General features: G+C 40.5%; 1 protein-coding gene across 1 annotated transcript in view; it reads left to right on the top strand.

The window, feature by feature from the left end:
* The first annotated feature begins 493 nt into the window (after window positions 1–493).
* LOC134576738 (uncharacterized) overlaps window positions 494–18,154 on the top strand; it is a 37,475-nt gene continuing 19,814 nt past the window's right edge. Inside the window, exons 1-7 of the mRNA XM_063435453.1 lie at window positions 494–507; window positions 2,474–2,575; window positions 6,543–6,878; window positions 14,869–15,183; window positions 15,602–15,871; window positions 16,370–16,460; window positions 17,306–17,336. Coding sequence (XP_063291523.1) covers window positions 2,488–2,575; window positions 6,543–6,878; window positions 14,869–15,183; window positions 15,602–15,871; window positions 16,370–16,460; window positions 17,306–17,336 — 1,131 coding nt within the window. The 5' untranslated portion in view covers window positions 494–507; window positions 2,474–2,487. The remainder of the gene's footprint in view (window positions 508–2,473; window positions 2,576–6,542; window positions 6,879–14,868; window positions 15,184–15,601; window positions 15,872–16,369; window positions 16,461–17,305; window positions 17,337–18,154) is intronic.

Raw genomic sequence — 18,154 nt, 5'->3', positions numbered from 1 at the left:
ATGATCAGTATAAGTTGCCCTTTGAATAACATTGAGTCAGCAGAAGTTGCTTTTCACAATATGTCCTCCTTGAGGGAGAAGTGGTGGAGCCAACAAAGTATATCATTGGGGAGTCCATTGGGATCCCCTTTGGACAAAAACTTTCTGCGCATCAAGGGGGGAGTGCTGCAAGCGAGTGTGACACTATAGGGTACTATAGTGCTAGGAATACAATTCCTAGCCCATAACTTCCCTTTAATAGAAACAAAAATGTTGGTTAAACAGAAAAAAAAATAAAAAATGGTTTACCAAATAATTAAGTTCTTGACAAGGAAAAAGTGCATGATGAGTAATATCACCAATATATTGTATATGTTTTAGATCTCATTAAATGTGCTTGGGTTTAATTAGGAAGTACACTTGTGGCATATAATTTTTTTTTTACATTTTGTGGTTGTGAAATTTTATTGTGAACTTCCTTAGTTTAAGAAAACAAATACAGTCTACAAAGACAAGCAACGAAGGCACGTAAGTAATTCCGTTCTCTACATTTTATATCTGCTATTCAGTCTGGTCTGAATCGGGTGCAAATGTAACCTGGCAGCACTTTTTTTTTACTTATAGGCTAAGCATAATGCTAAATCCATAGTAAATATTAGGAGTCTGTTCACTGAATGCCAAAAAGCAGTTGAATTCTCAATAGTCACAATAAAAGACATGTCTAGTTAAATCAGCCAAATGTGCTCTTCTCTTCTCCGCTTAAGTTCTCTCTTGAAATCATCTGAATTTACAAATAACTTGACTGATGTGGCTATTCCCAAATAGCCAAATGCAACCAAATTCAAAACTTCATCCAACTCTACTTTGGTTTTGGTGCCTGGCATTACAGAGATTAGTTTGTTGACCGAGAGTGATCAGCTGATGATCACAGCATACACTGCAGGACTAACCTCAGGAGAGCTTAGAGAAGCTATCAGCAGAAGCGTCCAGCTCTCAGACCAGAATGTAGGTTGAGGGAGTGTTGCCCAGCAGAACCCAGGTAAGAAATCAAACTGTTACAAAGCATGCAGTAGTAGTTATGGTGCTTAAAGCGTTCCCTTAAATATATATTTTGTCTCCATGTTTACTGCTTTTTATTTGGCACTTTGCAAAGAATAGCACCAATTTTGGTCTATCTACTATTCTTTGGGTGCATGATTGCTAGGGGTACACATTATGTTTATTTGCCACTTGGAAACATTAGAAAATAAAGTAGAAATGCTTAGAGACATTTATTAGTCAATTTTTATCCTTATATTATTAAGAATCAATTGGCCCATCTAGTTGTTTTTATAATAAATTACTGAAAATGTAGGCTTTTTCATAGTAGGTTGTTTAGGGCTATTTAGTGGAGCGTACTTTAGCCTAGATGTAATAGGAATTCGCATTAGTCAATATTGCATGAGCTGTGATAGGCAGCATTAGTGTCTTTGTTTTAGGGTCACTGTATAAGAATTGTGAGAGCTGCGTTGAACAGATATTCTTTTTACCAATTAGCCCAAACAGGTGGGGTCTCAGCCAGGGAGTGGATCTAGATAACAAACTCGGGGGCGGCACCTCTTGGTTGTGTGACAAATTCTAAAAGGCTGATTCATACATCCACACAAACACAGATGTACAAATATACAAAAAATGCATCCTTTAGGCATACAGCTTCTGCTATGACACTGCATTGATGCCCTGATTCTTAAAAATAAATTAAATGCCCGTATGTGTAGCAGGCTTAACAAGTGGTCGCCCTGTCATTTTTTTTTGTGACCCAGCTTCCAGGTAGGCTTTAGTACCCAGGCCTCTCTGGGGGAGCATTTGCCCATGGACTTCATCCCTGGATGAAGGTTTCAACTTAGGAGCTTGGGTCATTTGAACTAGGCTTGTGGTGTGTAGTAGGTTTCAATATTTGGGGTTCTGAGACCACCTGACTCAATAGGCTGGATTCGAATAGATCTAGCAAGTCTCTGAGGCTTTTTTCCCCATATGTGAGTGTTGAATAAACATTGGAAGTGTTGGTGACAAATGATTAGCAAGTAAACTGGATATGTTCTAAAATACTACATCAGTTGTGGTAGGAGTATGACAAACTTGTTCTTTTAATGACATTTCAATATTCATCCTTGTCCATAAATTATATGTGTGGAATTCATAGTGTCCCTGTTCACAATGCTGTCATTGAATGCACTATGAATATTATTGCTATTAAATATTAATATATTAATACTATCTTTACAATAGTAACTGTTTCCTATGTTTCATTCACTTCCTTCAACCAGTGTTACTGTACTGGTGGTCTTAGTCACTGACTGTATTTTTTTTAAGTCTATTTTGTTCATACACACAATTTCATTATATTAATGCTCACTATATGACAAGCTTAGCAGATGTATTTGGATGTAATTCCAAGCGCTGGGTGTTGGTAAAGCCTAAAAGCAAAACATAAAATGAATTATTTGTATTTTAGGTGTGACTGGAGGAATGTGTAAGACTTCAGAAAGGCTGACTTACTCAGACACATTCAATATCATGAGCTTCAACAAGACATTCCTCTTAATTATTCTGCAAGGTACAAGAATATGCTAAATACTTGAACAGACATCAAATAAAAGAAATATAGAACATAGATTGATTGTAATACAACTACAAAAGTGAAAACGTGATAAAATGCAATCGTTATTAAAAGTGCTACCAAAAGACACAAAATGCCGTCTCACAATTCTAAATGCCAAATATGTAAGAAAAAGAAAATATCTTTTGCACAAAATAATATGTGTGCAAAATTAAGCACAAATGTGTTTACCTTCAAATACCACAATTGGGGGAATAAAACATTCTCAGATGATGTATACAGGACAATTGAGAGAAAAAACAAATTGAAAAGCACTTATAGTGTAGTATTTAATACAATGTAATATTTAAAATAATTAAGACATGCACTCACAAGTGAATTGCACAAAATAAATTGTGCAAAGATTGCATTGCCCCTACGGGACTACTTTTTTACAGAATGGTATTGGGTGTATATCCAGGAAATCTCTAATATGCTCATGTAGAAGATCTTTATTAGAGTGCAAGAAAAGGAGTTTGGATGAGGTGAATGACCGAGACGGGCTGTAATTCACCAAAAGTTCACCCCAGAGTTCACTTGGAGATCGTTGGCCTGAAAATTCAATTGAAAGTTCACCTTGAATTCACTCAATGCGTTTCATCCAAACACTCTCAACGTCCAGTGTTAAGACAAAACACGTTGAGCAAAACGCATAAGCTCACCTGCCAAGTCATTGCTGCTGCCCACAAGTTCTTTGGTTTTTATTGTTTGTATGGGCCTATGTGTACTAGAGTCATTGCTGCAGCCCAGGAGTAGTGGAAGTTTGAGCACAGGGCTTAATTTTGTGTATTTGCAATTTTATTACACAGCCAAGTTACAGTCCTGCCATCCACCCCATGTGTTCCCTAGTAAGGGTTAATAAGTATAGGTCAGGAAAGGGTACAGGGAATCAGTGTCTTCTAGGTGTCCTCAAACTCGATTGGTAGTGAGTAATTTTCTGGAGCTTATGCTTGGGCGGTATGATCCCCGCCTGTGGATATGTTGCTCAGCTTGGTTACTTGTAGATGGTAGATCAGGGTTAAGTGTCAGGGTGTCAAGCATTCAAGGGTATTTCCCTCCAAATTACTGAGTCACAGATAGTCACCAAATACATAAAATGAGAATAAAAATATAAAAATAGTGCTCTCTGTTTTGTTGTTATAAAAGCAAAATAAAATGAGATATACTCACAAAAGGAGAGCAAAGAGTGTCTCCAAGAGAAGGTCCAGGGAAGGTAAACTAGTTTTATTTAAAACAACAATAATAAAACCAATAACATAAAAGTGTCCAAAAACTTGTAAAAGCCCCTTTGGGTGAAACGTGTTAGTGTCAGGATACCAGGAATCACGAGTCAAACACCAAGCTGAGGTCAGGATACCAGAAATCACAAGTGAAATATGAAGCCGAGGTCAGGATACCAGAAAACACAAGTAAAATATGACGCTGAGATCAAAAACAGGAAATCACAAGGGAAAAGACATGTGCAATTTGTTTTGTTCTAAAAGTGAATTCGGACGAATGTAGGACAATTCAGACATTTGGATGCTTCCGAATGTCTGAAGTGCCAAATTTCTGAATTTCCAAAGTGCCAAATTTCAGAAGTGCCGAACCAAACCAAATTGCCAAAGTGCCGAATTTCGGAAATGCTGAAGTGCTTTGGATTTCTGAAAAGTGGCACAAGAGAGGGAGGGGAAATTTTGTGAATGATGACAGGGGTAGGGTTAGGGGTAGAGTTAAGGTTAGGAGTAGAGTTAAGGGTAGGGGTAAGGGGTTGGATTAGGGAATCCTACAGATGTTCCGAATTTCAAAGTCCCGAATTGCCGAAGTCCCGAATTACCGAAGCCCAAACAGCATTGTGTCGTCTAAGTGACGTGGTCCCTTTAAGTTAATGACGGCATGGCTAATTTTATATTAGGTAGGTATGCATTCTATTTATGCCGCTCAACCACGTGGAGCATTCGGGCCACTCTGCCCGAGGAGAGGAGAGGCGCGGGCACCGGGTAAAGGTAAGTTTGTGACAAGGTTTGAATTGACAGAGAAAGGATAGGGGGCACTCCCGAGACCTGAATTTTGCATGAAAGGTGCTGCCGCTGTGACCAAGATTTCATGAATGAGAGAATAATGCAGCGCACTCAGACTACAAAAAAATACAAAAAACAAAGAAGGCTACTAAAATGCCTAACTAAGTATAAATATGGGGATTTGGTTCCAAGATATGGCCATATGTTGTTAAGCCCACCACTACTTTCAAAGTACCCCATTATCGGTGGGTCCTACACTACACTGTGGGAGACAAAATAATAGTAATCGTGTTATAAATAATATAGTGTTAAATACTAGTAAGAGCATAGTGAGTATACAAACAAAAGTGATGAAAGGTTTGAATTGACGTGGCAGGTGAGCTTACACTTAAGTGGCCATTGGAGTGATACCAAAAAAATGCTAGTTATTTAAATGTGCATAGGGATGTGGGATAAGTGAATATTAATTATTTGGGAATTACTTAAACTAAAAAAATCCCCATTTGGTCAGAAATATATTGTGTTTGTATATACAAATATTATTGGAAACTTTGCTAAAAAAAGTGCAAAACAACATAGAGTATAACTGTGTTTATAAAGTGCTCAGAATGTGCAATTCCTATTGGCCACTCACACTTTCTAATTACAGTAATGCTATGTTGTTTTGCACTTTGTTTTTAGCAGAGTTTCCGCTATCTATTTTGAAAGACAAAAGAAAGTCTTCTGGAATTTTCTTCTCCTAAGAAAAGGGAAGTTCTATTTATTTTACTGCTTTTCACTTTGTGCACTTTGGATTGTGATTATTTTTTGTGCTTGAGTAACCTCTAACAATTACAACTTAAAATAAACTGGTTTTACACTAACTTCCAGTTCAGCTATTTTGGCCTTAAAATGAGTCCCATGCCCCTCCCTGCAATGTGAAACTTTGCTGTTTTCCAATAATGGCAATGTGTACATTGCAGGGTTCAAATGCCTCTATGCCATCCACTAGATGTGCTTCCTCTGAAAAAGCCAAATAAAACTCAGCTATTTCTATCATGTGATCTCATAGAGATTTCCTGCATTTGGAGTCTAGTGCGCATGCATGAAAAAATCCTTTATGCACACTAGACTCCCAATGCAGGAAATCATTAGACTGATTGAAAAGATCAGTCTTAATGAACTCAGTCAAGGAAGTTAGAAGGCAGCACAGAGACTGGTTCTGCGAGGGAGAAAAGGAAAGTAAAACCCCCTTTCTCCTTCACAGAATAGAAGGGGGCAGTAAGTATTTGGAAGGGAACCATAGTGTTAGGAATATACATCCGTATTCCTAATACTATAATGTCCCTTTAAATTTAAAGTTCTCTTTGAATTCACTTTGAATTTCTGACAATTCTCACTTTAGCAATAACTCTGTAATTGTTGAATTCTGGCTCAGGTAAAAATCTTGAGTTGTAAGAAAAATCAATTTCAATCAAGACACGTATTTTTCAATGTATAAGCTCCCCTTTGTCTTAAAATGTTTCTGATGCAAATGTTAATTAAGATACAATGGGCTTAGGATCTATAATTAGGGATCTATAATTGAACAAGACTTGTTCCAATTCCTGTGTCATTGTTCATTATTATTATTATTATTTTTGTTTATAAAACGGCAACAAATTCCGCAGCACTGTACAATGGGTGGGCTAAAAGACACGTAATTGTAACCAGATGAGTTGGACACACAGGAACAGAGGGGTTGAGGGCCCTGCTCAATGAGTTTACATGCTAGAGGGAGTGGGGTAGAATGACACAAAGATAGGGTAGAAAAGTAGGTTGCTAGGATAGCCAATACATCAGACAGATGAGTGGATAAATGGATGAAAGACAGACAATTGTGTGAATCGTTGTATTTTTTTTTTGCTTTCATAACTTTTTTGAGTATTTCTGCTTTAATTTTTAAGGATTATACATGGTGTCATTTGGTCAGGATAAATGGGATTTATTATTTCATATGAAAGCTTTGACTGGATCCTGCGTAGAACTCCCCAGTTCATTCCAGAATCCCTGGTCTTGTCAGGATGTCGTTTGGTACCAGCATGAGAATGGAAATTATATAGAGATTTCAAAATCCAACGTAAGCCCAGAAATCAGAAGTCGAATCCTTGTTGTGAAAACGGAAGATAAAAACTGCTCCCTGAGAATAAATGACGTGAGAGATGACGACGAGGGTTGGTATTACCCACAACTGAGAAGCTCAATCAAGCTTTATTTTCAAGTTATTAAACTTGATATCATAAGTAAGGACTTCTTCAAATAATTCATGTTGGTTACATACTTCCTGTCAATGTCCATGAATGTTAAAATGCTGCAGTATTACTTAAAGGGACAAAAATAGTCATCAGAACAACTACAGTTTAATATAGTTGTTCTGGTATCTACTGGCTGTTCCTGTAGGCTTTTTACTGTAAACACTGCCTTTTCGGAGAGGTGTGCCTTTTCAGTGGGCAAAGCCAGCCCTGACCAGACCTGCACAGCGCTGGAAAAAAGGTAAGTTTTATACCTTTAAACAGGGTAAGGGGGGTCCGACCACCTAAAATGTTTTTTTACAGCAATATTGTCAGAAATACATGTTCGTATTCCAATCAAATGTTATGGGGGGATTTAAGATAATTGGGAAGGAAATGTATGTAAGGATAGAGAATGTTGGGAATAGAGATGTCCCGAACTGTTCGCCGTGAACTTTTCGCTGGCGAACATAGCTTGTTCGCAGTCGCCGCGGCGGGCGAACATATGCGATGTTCGGTCCGCCCCCTATTCGTCATCATTGAGTAAACTTTTACCCTGTACCTCACAGTCAGCTGACACATTCCAGCCAATCAGCAGCAGACCCTCCCTCCCAGAATGTGTCAGCTGACTGTGAGGTACAGGGTCAAAGTTTACTCAATGATGACGAATAGGGGGCGGACCGAACATCGCATATGTTAGCCCGCCGCGGCGACCGCGTACACGCTATGTTCGCCGGTGAATAGTTCCCGGCGAACTGTTCTGGACATCTCTAGTTGGGAAGCTTAGTGAAAGAGTGTTAAAAATGTTGTTTGGTTGGGGCAATGAGAAGAGCCCGCTTTTTGTATAGTGGGGCCTTATTTTGTACATTCTTAATGTCATGTAATAATGGATTAATGGACTATAAGATAAGGAGAGATATCGACAAACTAGCAAAAAGTGAGCTGACCTACTTTTGAAAATCTCCTTTTTAAAATAAAGACATATGTATCCCATAGAGGTTGGGATTGCCTGATACTTAATTATAATAAAGGTGTCAGTAAGACATTGCGTTGATGTAAGTGATTCTAGATTGTGATATTAAGTAGCATATTCAGCGTGCATTGTGGATTTATATTGCACAGTGTTGAAAGATGATTCTGTATGCAAATTTGTCACTGGCATGGGATGGCAAATGCACCCATTAAAAATGTATGAGTGCCAGCATTTTCATCATGCCATCTATGAGCAAAGTTTTTATCATACAAGAGCAGTGGCGTCTCCAGGATTCATACTTAGTGGTGGCACATGGGGGCCAGTGACAAAAGTAGGGGGGCAGTTATAAAATATGTATCCATATATCTATAAATATCTATATCTATCTCTCTCTCTCTCTCTCTCTCTCTCTCTATATATATATATATATATTCATATATATATATATATATATATCAGGGCTAGACCTGAGTCAGCAGCCTGCCTCAGCCCTCCGTGATCAGACTGCCCGCCTCTGATCTCAGGCAACCGGTCACCTCGGGGGCTGAACAGGCTCACAGATTCTCTGTGAGCCTGTTCAGCCCCCGAGGTGACCGGCTGCCTGAGAGCAGAGGCGGGCAGTCTGATCACGGAGGGCTGAGGCAGGCTGCTGACTGAGGGAGGCGGCCGGCCGGTCGACTCATTGAGAAGTAAGGGAGGGAGACCAGATCACAGAGAGCTCTGAGAGGGAGGCAGACGGCTGACAGAGGGAGTGGGGCGGCCAGATCATTTGTTGCTGAGGGCGGTAGGGTTCAATGGGGCTGCTATTCCTGTGTGTGAGGGAGCAGTGATCTTCCTGCATCTCCTCTCTGCTCCCTCGCACTGTCTGCAGTGATGCTGGGGACGGAATTACGTCATATTCCAGCTCCCAGCATTACTATACAGAGTGAGGGAGCAGAGGGGAGCTGCAGGAAGATCACTGCTCCCTCGCGCGCTGCCCCAGCCTGTTGCCTCCTTTCTCCCCAGGGTGGCCGCTTGCACACAACCCAGGGCGGCTGTCTCCATGATCCCTGAGCCGGCTGCCTCCATACCTCCCAGGACAGCCGGCTACAATGCTCCCTGAGCCGGCCGCCTCCATTGCCCGCTTTAGGTAAAAGGCTCACAAATCTCAAGTGCCAGGGCAAAATTTCTAGTTGCCATGGCGCCTGGGATTTGTTGAGCCCTGCCACACACACACACACAGACTGAACCCCCCACCTCCACACACAGACTGATCCCTACACACACATAGACTGAACCCCCCCCCACACACAGACTGAACCCCTTACACACACAGACTGATCACCCACACACAGACTAAACCCCCCCACACACAGACTAAACCCCCACACACACAGACTGAAACCCCACAAACACACAGACTGAACCCCCCCACACACAGACTGAATCCCCCACACACACAGACTGACCACCCACACACAGACTAAACCCACACACACACAGACTGAACCCCCACCCCCCACACAGACTGTCCCATACATACACAGACTGATCCATACACACACAGACTGACCCTCCCACACCCATACACACACAGACTGACCCGTACACTCACAGGCTAACCCATACACACACAGACTGACCACACCTCCACACCCATACACACACAGACTAAACCCCCCCACACAGACTAAACCCCCCCACACACAGACTGAACCCCCCCACACACAGACTGAACCCCCACCCCCACACACAGACTGACTCATACATACACAGACTGATCCATACACACACAGACTGACCCCCACACACACGCAGACTGACCCATACACTCACAGACTGACCCCACCCCCAAACCCGTACACATGCAGACTGAACCATACACTCACAGGCTAACCCATACACACAGACTGACCACACTCCCACACCCATACACACAGACTGACCACCCACACACAGACTAAACCCCCCCACACACATACTGACCCCACCCCCATACCCATACACACGCAGACTGAACCATACACTCACAGGCTAACCCATACACACAGACTGACCACACCCCCACACCCATACACACAGACTGACCACCCACACACAGACTAAACTCCCCCACACACAGACTGACCCATACATCCACAGACTGATCTACACACACACAGACTGACCCATACACTCACAGGCTAACCCATACACACACAGTGAAAGAAAGAAGTATAAGGGGGGTGCAGAAAGAATATACACAAATATGGTATACTTAGTACGATGAGTGGAACGTCTCCTGATTTTCCTATAATAAAAACATATATATATAGTGTAACACTGTTTTAAAAGGAACATCAATCAAAAGAGGGTAATGGGTCACTCACAGTATGCAGAGCCATATAGAGCTGGCTCTGACTTCAATGGCAGGTGAATAATAAGCTTATTCGGGCTTTCAGACTTCCCACCAGGATAGCTCCTTTTCCAGCCTCTCAATAATTCAGGATATCCAATTGGGTAAAGCTTTACTGCATACAATACAAGAGATAAAATAAGCTAAAATAACATAAGTAGAAAAAGTTTCCACAGCACTCCACAGTCAGAGTCAGAGCCAGCTCTATATGGCTCTGCATACTGTGAGTGACCCATTACCCTCTTTTGATTGATGTTCCTTTTAAAACAGTGTTACACTATATATATATATATATATATATATATATATATATATATATATATATATATATATATATGTTTTTATTATAGGAAAATCAGGAGGTGTTCCACTCATCGTACTAAGTATACCATATTTGCGTATATTCTTTCTGCACCCCCCTTATACTTCTTTCTTTCACTGTATCTTGAGTGCCATTTAGTGATTTTAGGCACTGGGGGTAGTTGCTTATTTCTATAAAAGCGCCAATCCACCATTTCTGTGTTGTGTTTGTATTCCATACACACACAGACTGACCCCACCCCCACACCCACACATAAACAGACTGACCCATACACTAACAGGCTAACCCATACACACACAGACTGACCCCACCCCACACCCATGCACACACAGACTGACCCATACACTCACAGGCTAACCCATACACTCACAGGCTAACCCATACACACACAGACTGACCCATACACACACAGACTGAGCCCCCACACACAGATGGCGACACACACACAGACTGATTCGGTACCTTAAATTGCCAAACATGGACCACTCCTCTGGCACATTAAAGGGACACTATAGTCACCAGAACAACTACAGCTTATTGAATTTGTTCTGTTGAGTAGAATCATTACCTTCAGGCTTTTTGCTGTAAACACTGTCTTTTCAGAGAAAATGCAGTGTTTAGATTACAGCCTAGTGATAACTTCACTGGCCACTCCTCAGATGGCTGATAGAGATCCTTCCTGGGTCATGGCTGCCTAAAATGCATCCAAAAATTCAGTGTCTCCTCCCCCTGCATGCAGACACTGAACTTTCCTCATAGAGATTCATTGATTCAATTCATCTCTTTGAGGAGATGCAGTTTGGCTGGCTCTGCCCCTGATCTGCCTCCTTCTCAGTCTCAGCCAATCCTATGGGGAAGCATTGTGATTGGATCAGGCCACCACCTCTGATGATGTCAGCAGACTGCTTGTTTTTTTTTTAGGCAAACAGCATGCAGAGTTACAGCTTCTGGCTTGAATATAGTAAGATTTTGCTATATTTATGGAGGCATGAGGGGCCCTGGGGGGCTAGATGGTGGTTTTAACATTATAGGCTCAGAAATACATGTTTGTTTTCCTGACCCTATAGTGATCCTTTAAGTACAAAGAAAACTGCAAGAACTAAGTGCTCTCTCTGTGTGGTCGACATTCGTATAACCGAACGACATGTGGTGGAGAAAACGGCAGCCATCTTGTGGCACGAAAGCAGGCAGTGGGACTTGGTCATCGAGTGTCTGGAACTCCAAAGTGGACACTCAACGGTGCGAACACCGGTAAAACTATGCAAACGTCTGCTTTTGTTCATGGCAAGTACACTGTTCGGTACGTTTGTTCGTACGGACCTCACAAACTAACACTACCACTGAGTCAGAGGAACAGTTCACGCTTTTATGTGTTCTGGAACTCCCGAACATGAACGAGCGCTAACTCTAAAACTGTGGAACTATTTTGGGCAGGTGCCTCGTGAGGGCACTGGCGTACATACCGGGGTCGCAAGGGTAGCAGCAGCGACCAGGCCCGGCCCACCAGGGAGCCCGGCCACCCTTCAACCCGGTATGTATGCCACTGTGGCCAGCATCTTCTCCTGGGGGGCCCAGGAGCCGGCCACCTCAGGGCCACCCGAGGCTGTCCCTGCTGTCTACTGGCGGCCGGTCCTGCGGGTGCGCGAGGGAGCACTCTCCCCTGAGTGCTTCCTCTTCGGCGCACTTGTGCACCGCACTGACGTCATCTTCTGGCTCTGGCATCAGTACGCGGCACGCGAGGGAGCTGAAGAGGAAGCACTCAGCCAGGGAGAGTGCTCCCTCGCGCACACGCAGGACCACCCACCCGGTGACACCACTGGACCCCAGGGAATCCCCTCAGCACTCCAAAAGGTAAGGAGGCTGGGGGGATTAAATTTTAAAAAAAGTGTGTGTGTGTGTGTGTGTGTGTGTGTTAGTGAGTGTGCGTGTTAGTGTTAGTGTTAGAGTGTGTGTTAGTGTGTGTGTGTGTTAGTGTGTGTGTTAGTATGTTAGTGTGTGTATGTTAGTGTGTGTATGTTAGTGTATGTTAGTGTTAGTGTGTGTGTGTGTTAGTGTTAGTGTGTGTTAGTGTTAGTGTGTGTGTGTTAGTGTTAGTGTGTGTGTGTTAGTGTGTGTGTGTGTGTGTGTGTGTGTGTGTTAGTGTGTGTGTTAGTGTTAGTGTGTGTGTAAGTGTTAGTGTGTGTGTGTGTGTGTTAGTGTGTGTGTGTTAGTGTGTGTGTGTGTGTGTGTTAGTGTTAGAGTGTGTGTGTGTTAGTGTTAGAGTGTGTGTGTGTTAGAGTGTGTGTCTGCTAGTGAGTGCCAGTGAGTGTGTTACTGTGTGTGTCTGTTACTGAGTGTGTTTGTGTGTGTCTGTTAGTGAGTCTGTTTGATGTCTGTTAGTGAGTGTTTGTCAGTGAGAGTGTATGTTTTGTAAGGGAGTGTGCGTGTATGTATGTCTGTCGCTGAGTGTGTCTCTGTCAGTAAATGTGTGTGTCTGTTAGCTAGTGTGTATGCATCTGTTCATGACAGTGTGTGTGTGTGTCTTCCACTTACCTTTCTCCAGCGTCGGACTCCCTTAGCACTGGGGATCCCTCCACCGCTCAGCTCCGAATGCTCATGCGTGGCAAGAGCAGTGCGCGCATTCAAAGCGCCCATAGGAAAGCATTACTCAATGCTTTCCTATGGACGTTCAGTGTCTTCTCACTGTGATTTTCACAGTGAGAATCGCGGAAGCTCCTCTAGCGGCTATCAATGAGACAGCCATTAGAGGCTGGATTAACCCTCAGTGAAACATAGCAGTTTCTCTGAAACTGCTATGTTTTCAGCTGCAGGATTAAAACTAGAGGGACCTTGCACCTAGACAACTTAATTGAGCTGATGTGATCTGGGTGTCTGTAGTGATCCTTTAAGTGTGTGTGCATCTGCATGCACGGGCGTACATAACGCGGTTGCAGGGGTCGCAGCCCTGCAACCCCTGCGACCAGGTGCCCGCCGCCATGTGTTTCGGCCCTGGCCCGTGCAGAGTAAGGGGGGGGAGTCACGGATCAATTTTCGCACCGGGGCCCCATGGGTCATGTGTACGCCACTGCGTGAGGGGTTGGTCAAAACTTCAGCCCATTTGCAATTTGGCCATATTCGTGGGAAATGAGCGCTCAGATTCAGGCTATCTGGGGATGTGTAGACTATGGGGGTTCAATTACGTTAAATATGTATTTTGATGTGTTTTCTGTAAATTGTCATTTTTGCTTAGTCATGGTGACATGGCATTTTGGGGACATTTCGTGGGTGTGTTTGTAGGAGTGTCAAGGGCGTGTTTTCTGTGTCTTTGCAGTGTATATAAGCAGGCCATTGTGCCTGGATTAAACAGATTGATTTACCCCTTCATGAAATCTCATGATTGGGGAACCGTGAGCTATATTCACAACTACCATCACTACTGCGCTTGGGACCTGGAAGATTCTGCACGGATGTACTCAGCTAGAGTACTGGGATCCGTTACAGGTTTAAACAAGTATTTTGTAATGATTTTGCAAACATTTAATGGAAAACAAAAATGAAGATACAATGCTAACTCAGAGGCAACAAACTCTATCATTTGGGGAACCCTAAATCCCAAGATCAGTAGTAGAAAATACAAAAAAAATAGACAGGTTGTGCCTAGTGGTAGTTGAAAGAAATACAATTATGAAAATAAACCAAATGCAATAAAAATAATGTTCAGATAGTAAAAAAAGAAAAAAACTAATAGTGAGGAGTTCTTGGTAGAATAATTTCAAATATTAGTCTGGTGTCTTTGACAGGTCAGAGGATGAAATATGAAATGTCATTATCCAATAATCCAATAGTGTGACATTGTTTGGAGAATGGTATATAATAAAACAAAAGAAAATATACTCACATGTAAGGAGCTAACAACTAGCTCACATGCATCAGCAGGGACAATACAATCCTTGTCAAGGATATGTGGTTGATGATCATGCAGAGCCTGCTGCGTAGGTGGCCGTACAAGCAAGTGCAACTTGATGGAGTGTCTTTTAGATGGTATACAATAATCAAAAACAGAGAATTCTACCAATTGCAGTTTATTTACTTAATTGTATTCCTTTCAACTACCACAAGACTCAACCTGGTTTTTGTTTTTTTTAATATTCTAATCTAAACAGTTAAAGGACTATCCACTAAAATTGGGATTTAACTACTCTGACCTTCTACTTGAAATTTACTTTAAATTCCCACATTAGTAAATGACTGTGACAAAGTAATAGTAGAATATAAAACATTTGCAATTAACTTGGTAATTTCTTTCTGTACATTTACTTTCTATAATCAGATGTTCCAAAACTATTTTTTTCAGATACATTAAACCAGCCAGTAATTATATGGAATGGAGACATGATTGAAGGGCAACCGGTCACTATTACCTGCCATGTGGAACATACTTGTTGGTCCAGTCCTCCAACACTGTGGTGGAACATGCCTAGCCAGCATGGCAATAAAGTGAAACAAAGTGGCAAAATATATCAAAAAGACTTCATTGATGGAAAATGGATGTCACTAACAGACCTGGAATATATTCCTTCGTCTGATGATCACAACATGGACATATACTGCTCAGCTACTTTTTTCGAAGGAAAAACAAGTCATGCCATGGTCAAGCTCAATATCAAATGTATGCACAATATTTTAATAAGTAGATACAATATTAAAGCAACATACTATTATTCAGTAGAGTATAAATCTGTACTCCATGTTGTGAAGTGAGATTTGTGTAATTATTCTAGGTGACTAACAGGATTCCCTGCGCTGGTGAACCGTTATATGTTCGACGGAATTGTATTTATATTTTAAGAAGAAAATCTCATCTGTTACTTTAGTATATGACAGGATCATTGGGTCAAACAGTGTTTGAAAAAGATGGTTTGTGTCTATAGTCTTCCTTTCTGTAGGATCCTGTCATATACTAAAGGTAGTGAAGATTTTTTCAATTTTTTTCATATACTTCATTAAATAAAAGTATGCTTAGAGTGGCACTTTAATGACATAATTACTTTCAATGCTTTTTTCTTTCTATCGTCTTCTGTTACCAGTTTCTCCAAAAAACACAAATGTCAAGATACTTGGGAACACACTTCTCAAACAAGGAAATAATGTGACTTTACAATGCGTTACTCAATCTAATCCTGCTGCATCGTCCTACACGTGGTACAAGGTAGAGGACAACTCCACTGAAATGTTAGAAGAAACTACTGAAAAATTAATAGTCAAGATTATGAACTGGAAGAGTTATAGATATACCTGCTCTGCAATAAACACCCTGGGGACAGAATATTCCAACCCTTTAGAACTTTCTGTACAATGTAAGCACCAAGTTAAAACTATGAGAGAGATAGATAGATAGATAGATAGATAGATAGATAGTGCTTATTTTCAGGTGATGTCTTATTTTTATATATAACAGGTGGTCCCCACTTACCGACCAGCATCTGTTCTTATGATATGCTTATAAAACGAATTAGCCGGTAAGTGCGGATGCACTAGCAAGCATGTGCAAGAAAGCAGGTCTACGTTCAGGGAATTCCCCCGAACATTGACCAGTTCACTAGTGCGTGGAATACCGCAAATCTATGTTTGGGGAAAATTCTCCGAACATAGATTATCAAACTAGCGACGATCTCAACTAGGGCTTTTTTTTTGGAGTTGAGCTTAAATTACGAGCATCCCCTGAAAATAAGTTAGAGCTTGTTTTTGGTGGATGTCTTATTTTCAGGAAAAAAACGTTAGATAGACTTCTGTTTTCTACCATTTCAACTTATTTTACAACTAATTCTACAACTAATTCTACATATCTTCTTTAGCTCATGGAAACCCCACATATCTGGTGACATCTGTTGTTCTTGGAATAATTTCATTCATTCTATTTGTATCAACTATCTACATTTGTTGGAGGTAAGCTGACTCATTTTGTGGATATTATTAGACAAATTTCACTTATGAATGAATAACAAATGAAGGACTGAAAATCTTTAATCAATAACTAATTCAACAATCAAAAAAGACTGAGTTAAGTGGAATTACGGTATATATTTTTGGATATTCACTACTATTTCTATATTATTGTAGTCGAATTGACTTACCAAAAAAATAAACAAACAGTTTTTCCAAGTTTTTTTTATGTTAATCAATTTATAGAAATATATGTTATATGTTATAATCTGCTCTCTGTGAGTCTTCCCAAATTTTAAATCTTTATTGATCTTAAATTGGGGTCTCAGAGAAGCCTCAAACAAGTCTCTAAAAACTATTTAGATGCCAACTTATTATCCGTTCATTCAACACACCTTGAAAGTATTTTCGGTGCAATGCCTGGTTATTTACTCTTGCAAGAACTGCAGCTCCAAGGTATCAGGAGGTTTTGGTATATATATATATATATATATATATATTGTCAGCATTCATTCATACACAGCATAAACTGTACCATGGTAACAGTCTAATAATAATTTTACTTGTCAGCATTTTGGATCGGGATTGCCATTATTGGAGATGTCCGTCTGATATGCAAATGGTCTTGGTTCACTATGTAATGGCACATGTGAGCAAAAACTATTTTGAGACCGAGTGGGGAGACCCAAGCGATTGAGTTCTTTTAAGCATCTGTCCATTCTCATATTCTCTGCTTTTGCTTCAATACTCTAATAATAATTCAGGTTAGAAAGTGAGGGTACTATTGATACTAATCATAGCATAAGCAATATAAAAATGCCTATATATATTTTTTGTTTCTGTAATAGATGCGGAAAGTGTCCGAAGCGTAAATATTGGGTAAGTCATAAGTCAGAATCCTCCTACAGTAGTGTTATACCAATGATTTATCACATACACACAACTATCCAATTCAAATTCTTGTTACTTCCTAGCTCTCTTGGTTTTTGTCTGTCTACTTATACTTCTCTTTTTATTTGTCATATTATTTTTCTATGTCCCTTAATTCCTTTTTAATCACTACACTCTTTTTTTCTATCTCCGTCTCTCCTTTTTTATGTATCTTAATTTCTCTGATTGCGTCTCCGCTTCCCTCAGAAGCTATTTCTCTGCATTTCTATTCTACGTGTTTTCCCACAAACATATGAATCCTTAATGATAATAATGACCCTCCATGAGTTAAGCATTTAACTGTCTATAGTCCAATGCTGTGGGAGTCTAAGATTATTGTAGACCAGAATTAATAGAAAATAAAATAGTGTTAAACAACTCTCAGGATCAGTAACACCTCTAACTCACAACTGAAATGCCACTCAAAAAGATTGAAGGAATGTAAGATACGACAGAATGACCGAGCTAAACATAGTGACCATAATGACTTGAAGCACAGATATACAGCAAAGATGGGCAATACATCTACGAAAAGGCATAAACACATACCAACATTAATCTAGAAAGAGTTGAAACACATGTAGGCCTTGATTTAGTAGTTTAAGATAAGCTTTTCAGGTGACTTAATATTTTATATAACGTTTGAAAAAAAAATATTTCAAAATAATAATAATATATATAAAAAAAGTCGTATATAAAAAATATATCAATAGCAAAATATTAAGATATGTTCCAAAATATTAAATTGTTTTAAATGTTTATTTGAA

Source organism: Pelobates fuscus, chromosome 11 (genome assembly GCF_036172605.1).
Source record: "Pelobates fuscus isolate aPelFus1 chromosome 11, aPelFus1.pri, whole genome shotgun sequence".
In the NCBI taxonomy this organism is placed as follows: domain Eukaryota; kingdom Metazoa; phylum Chordata; class Amphibia; order Anura; family Pelobatidae; genus Pelobates; species Pelobates fuscus.
This window is presented reverse-complemented; position numbering and strand designations above follow the sequence as displayed.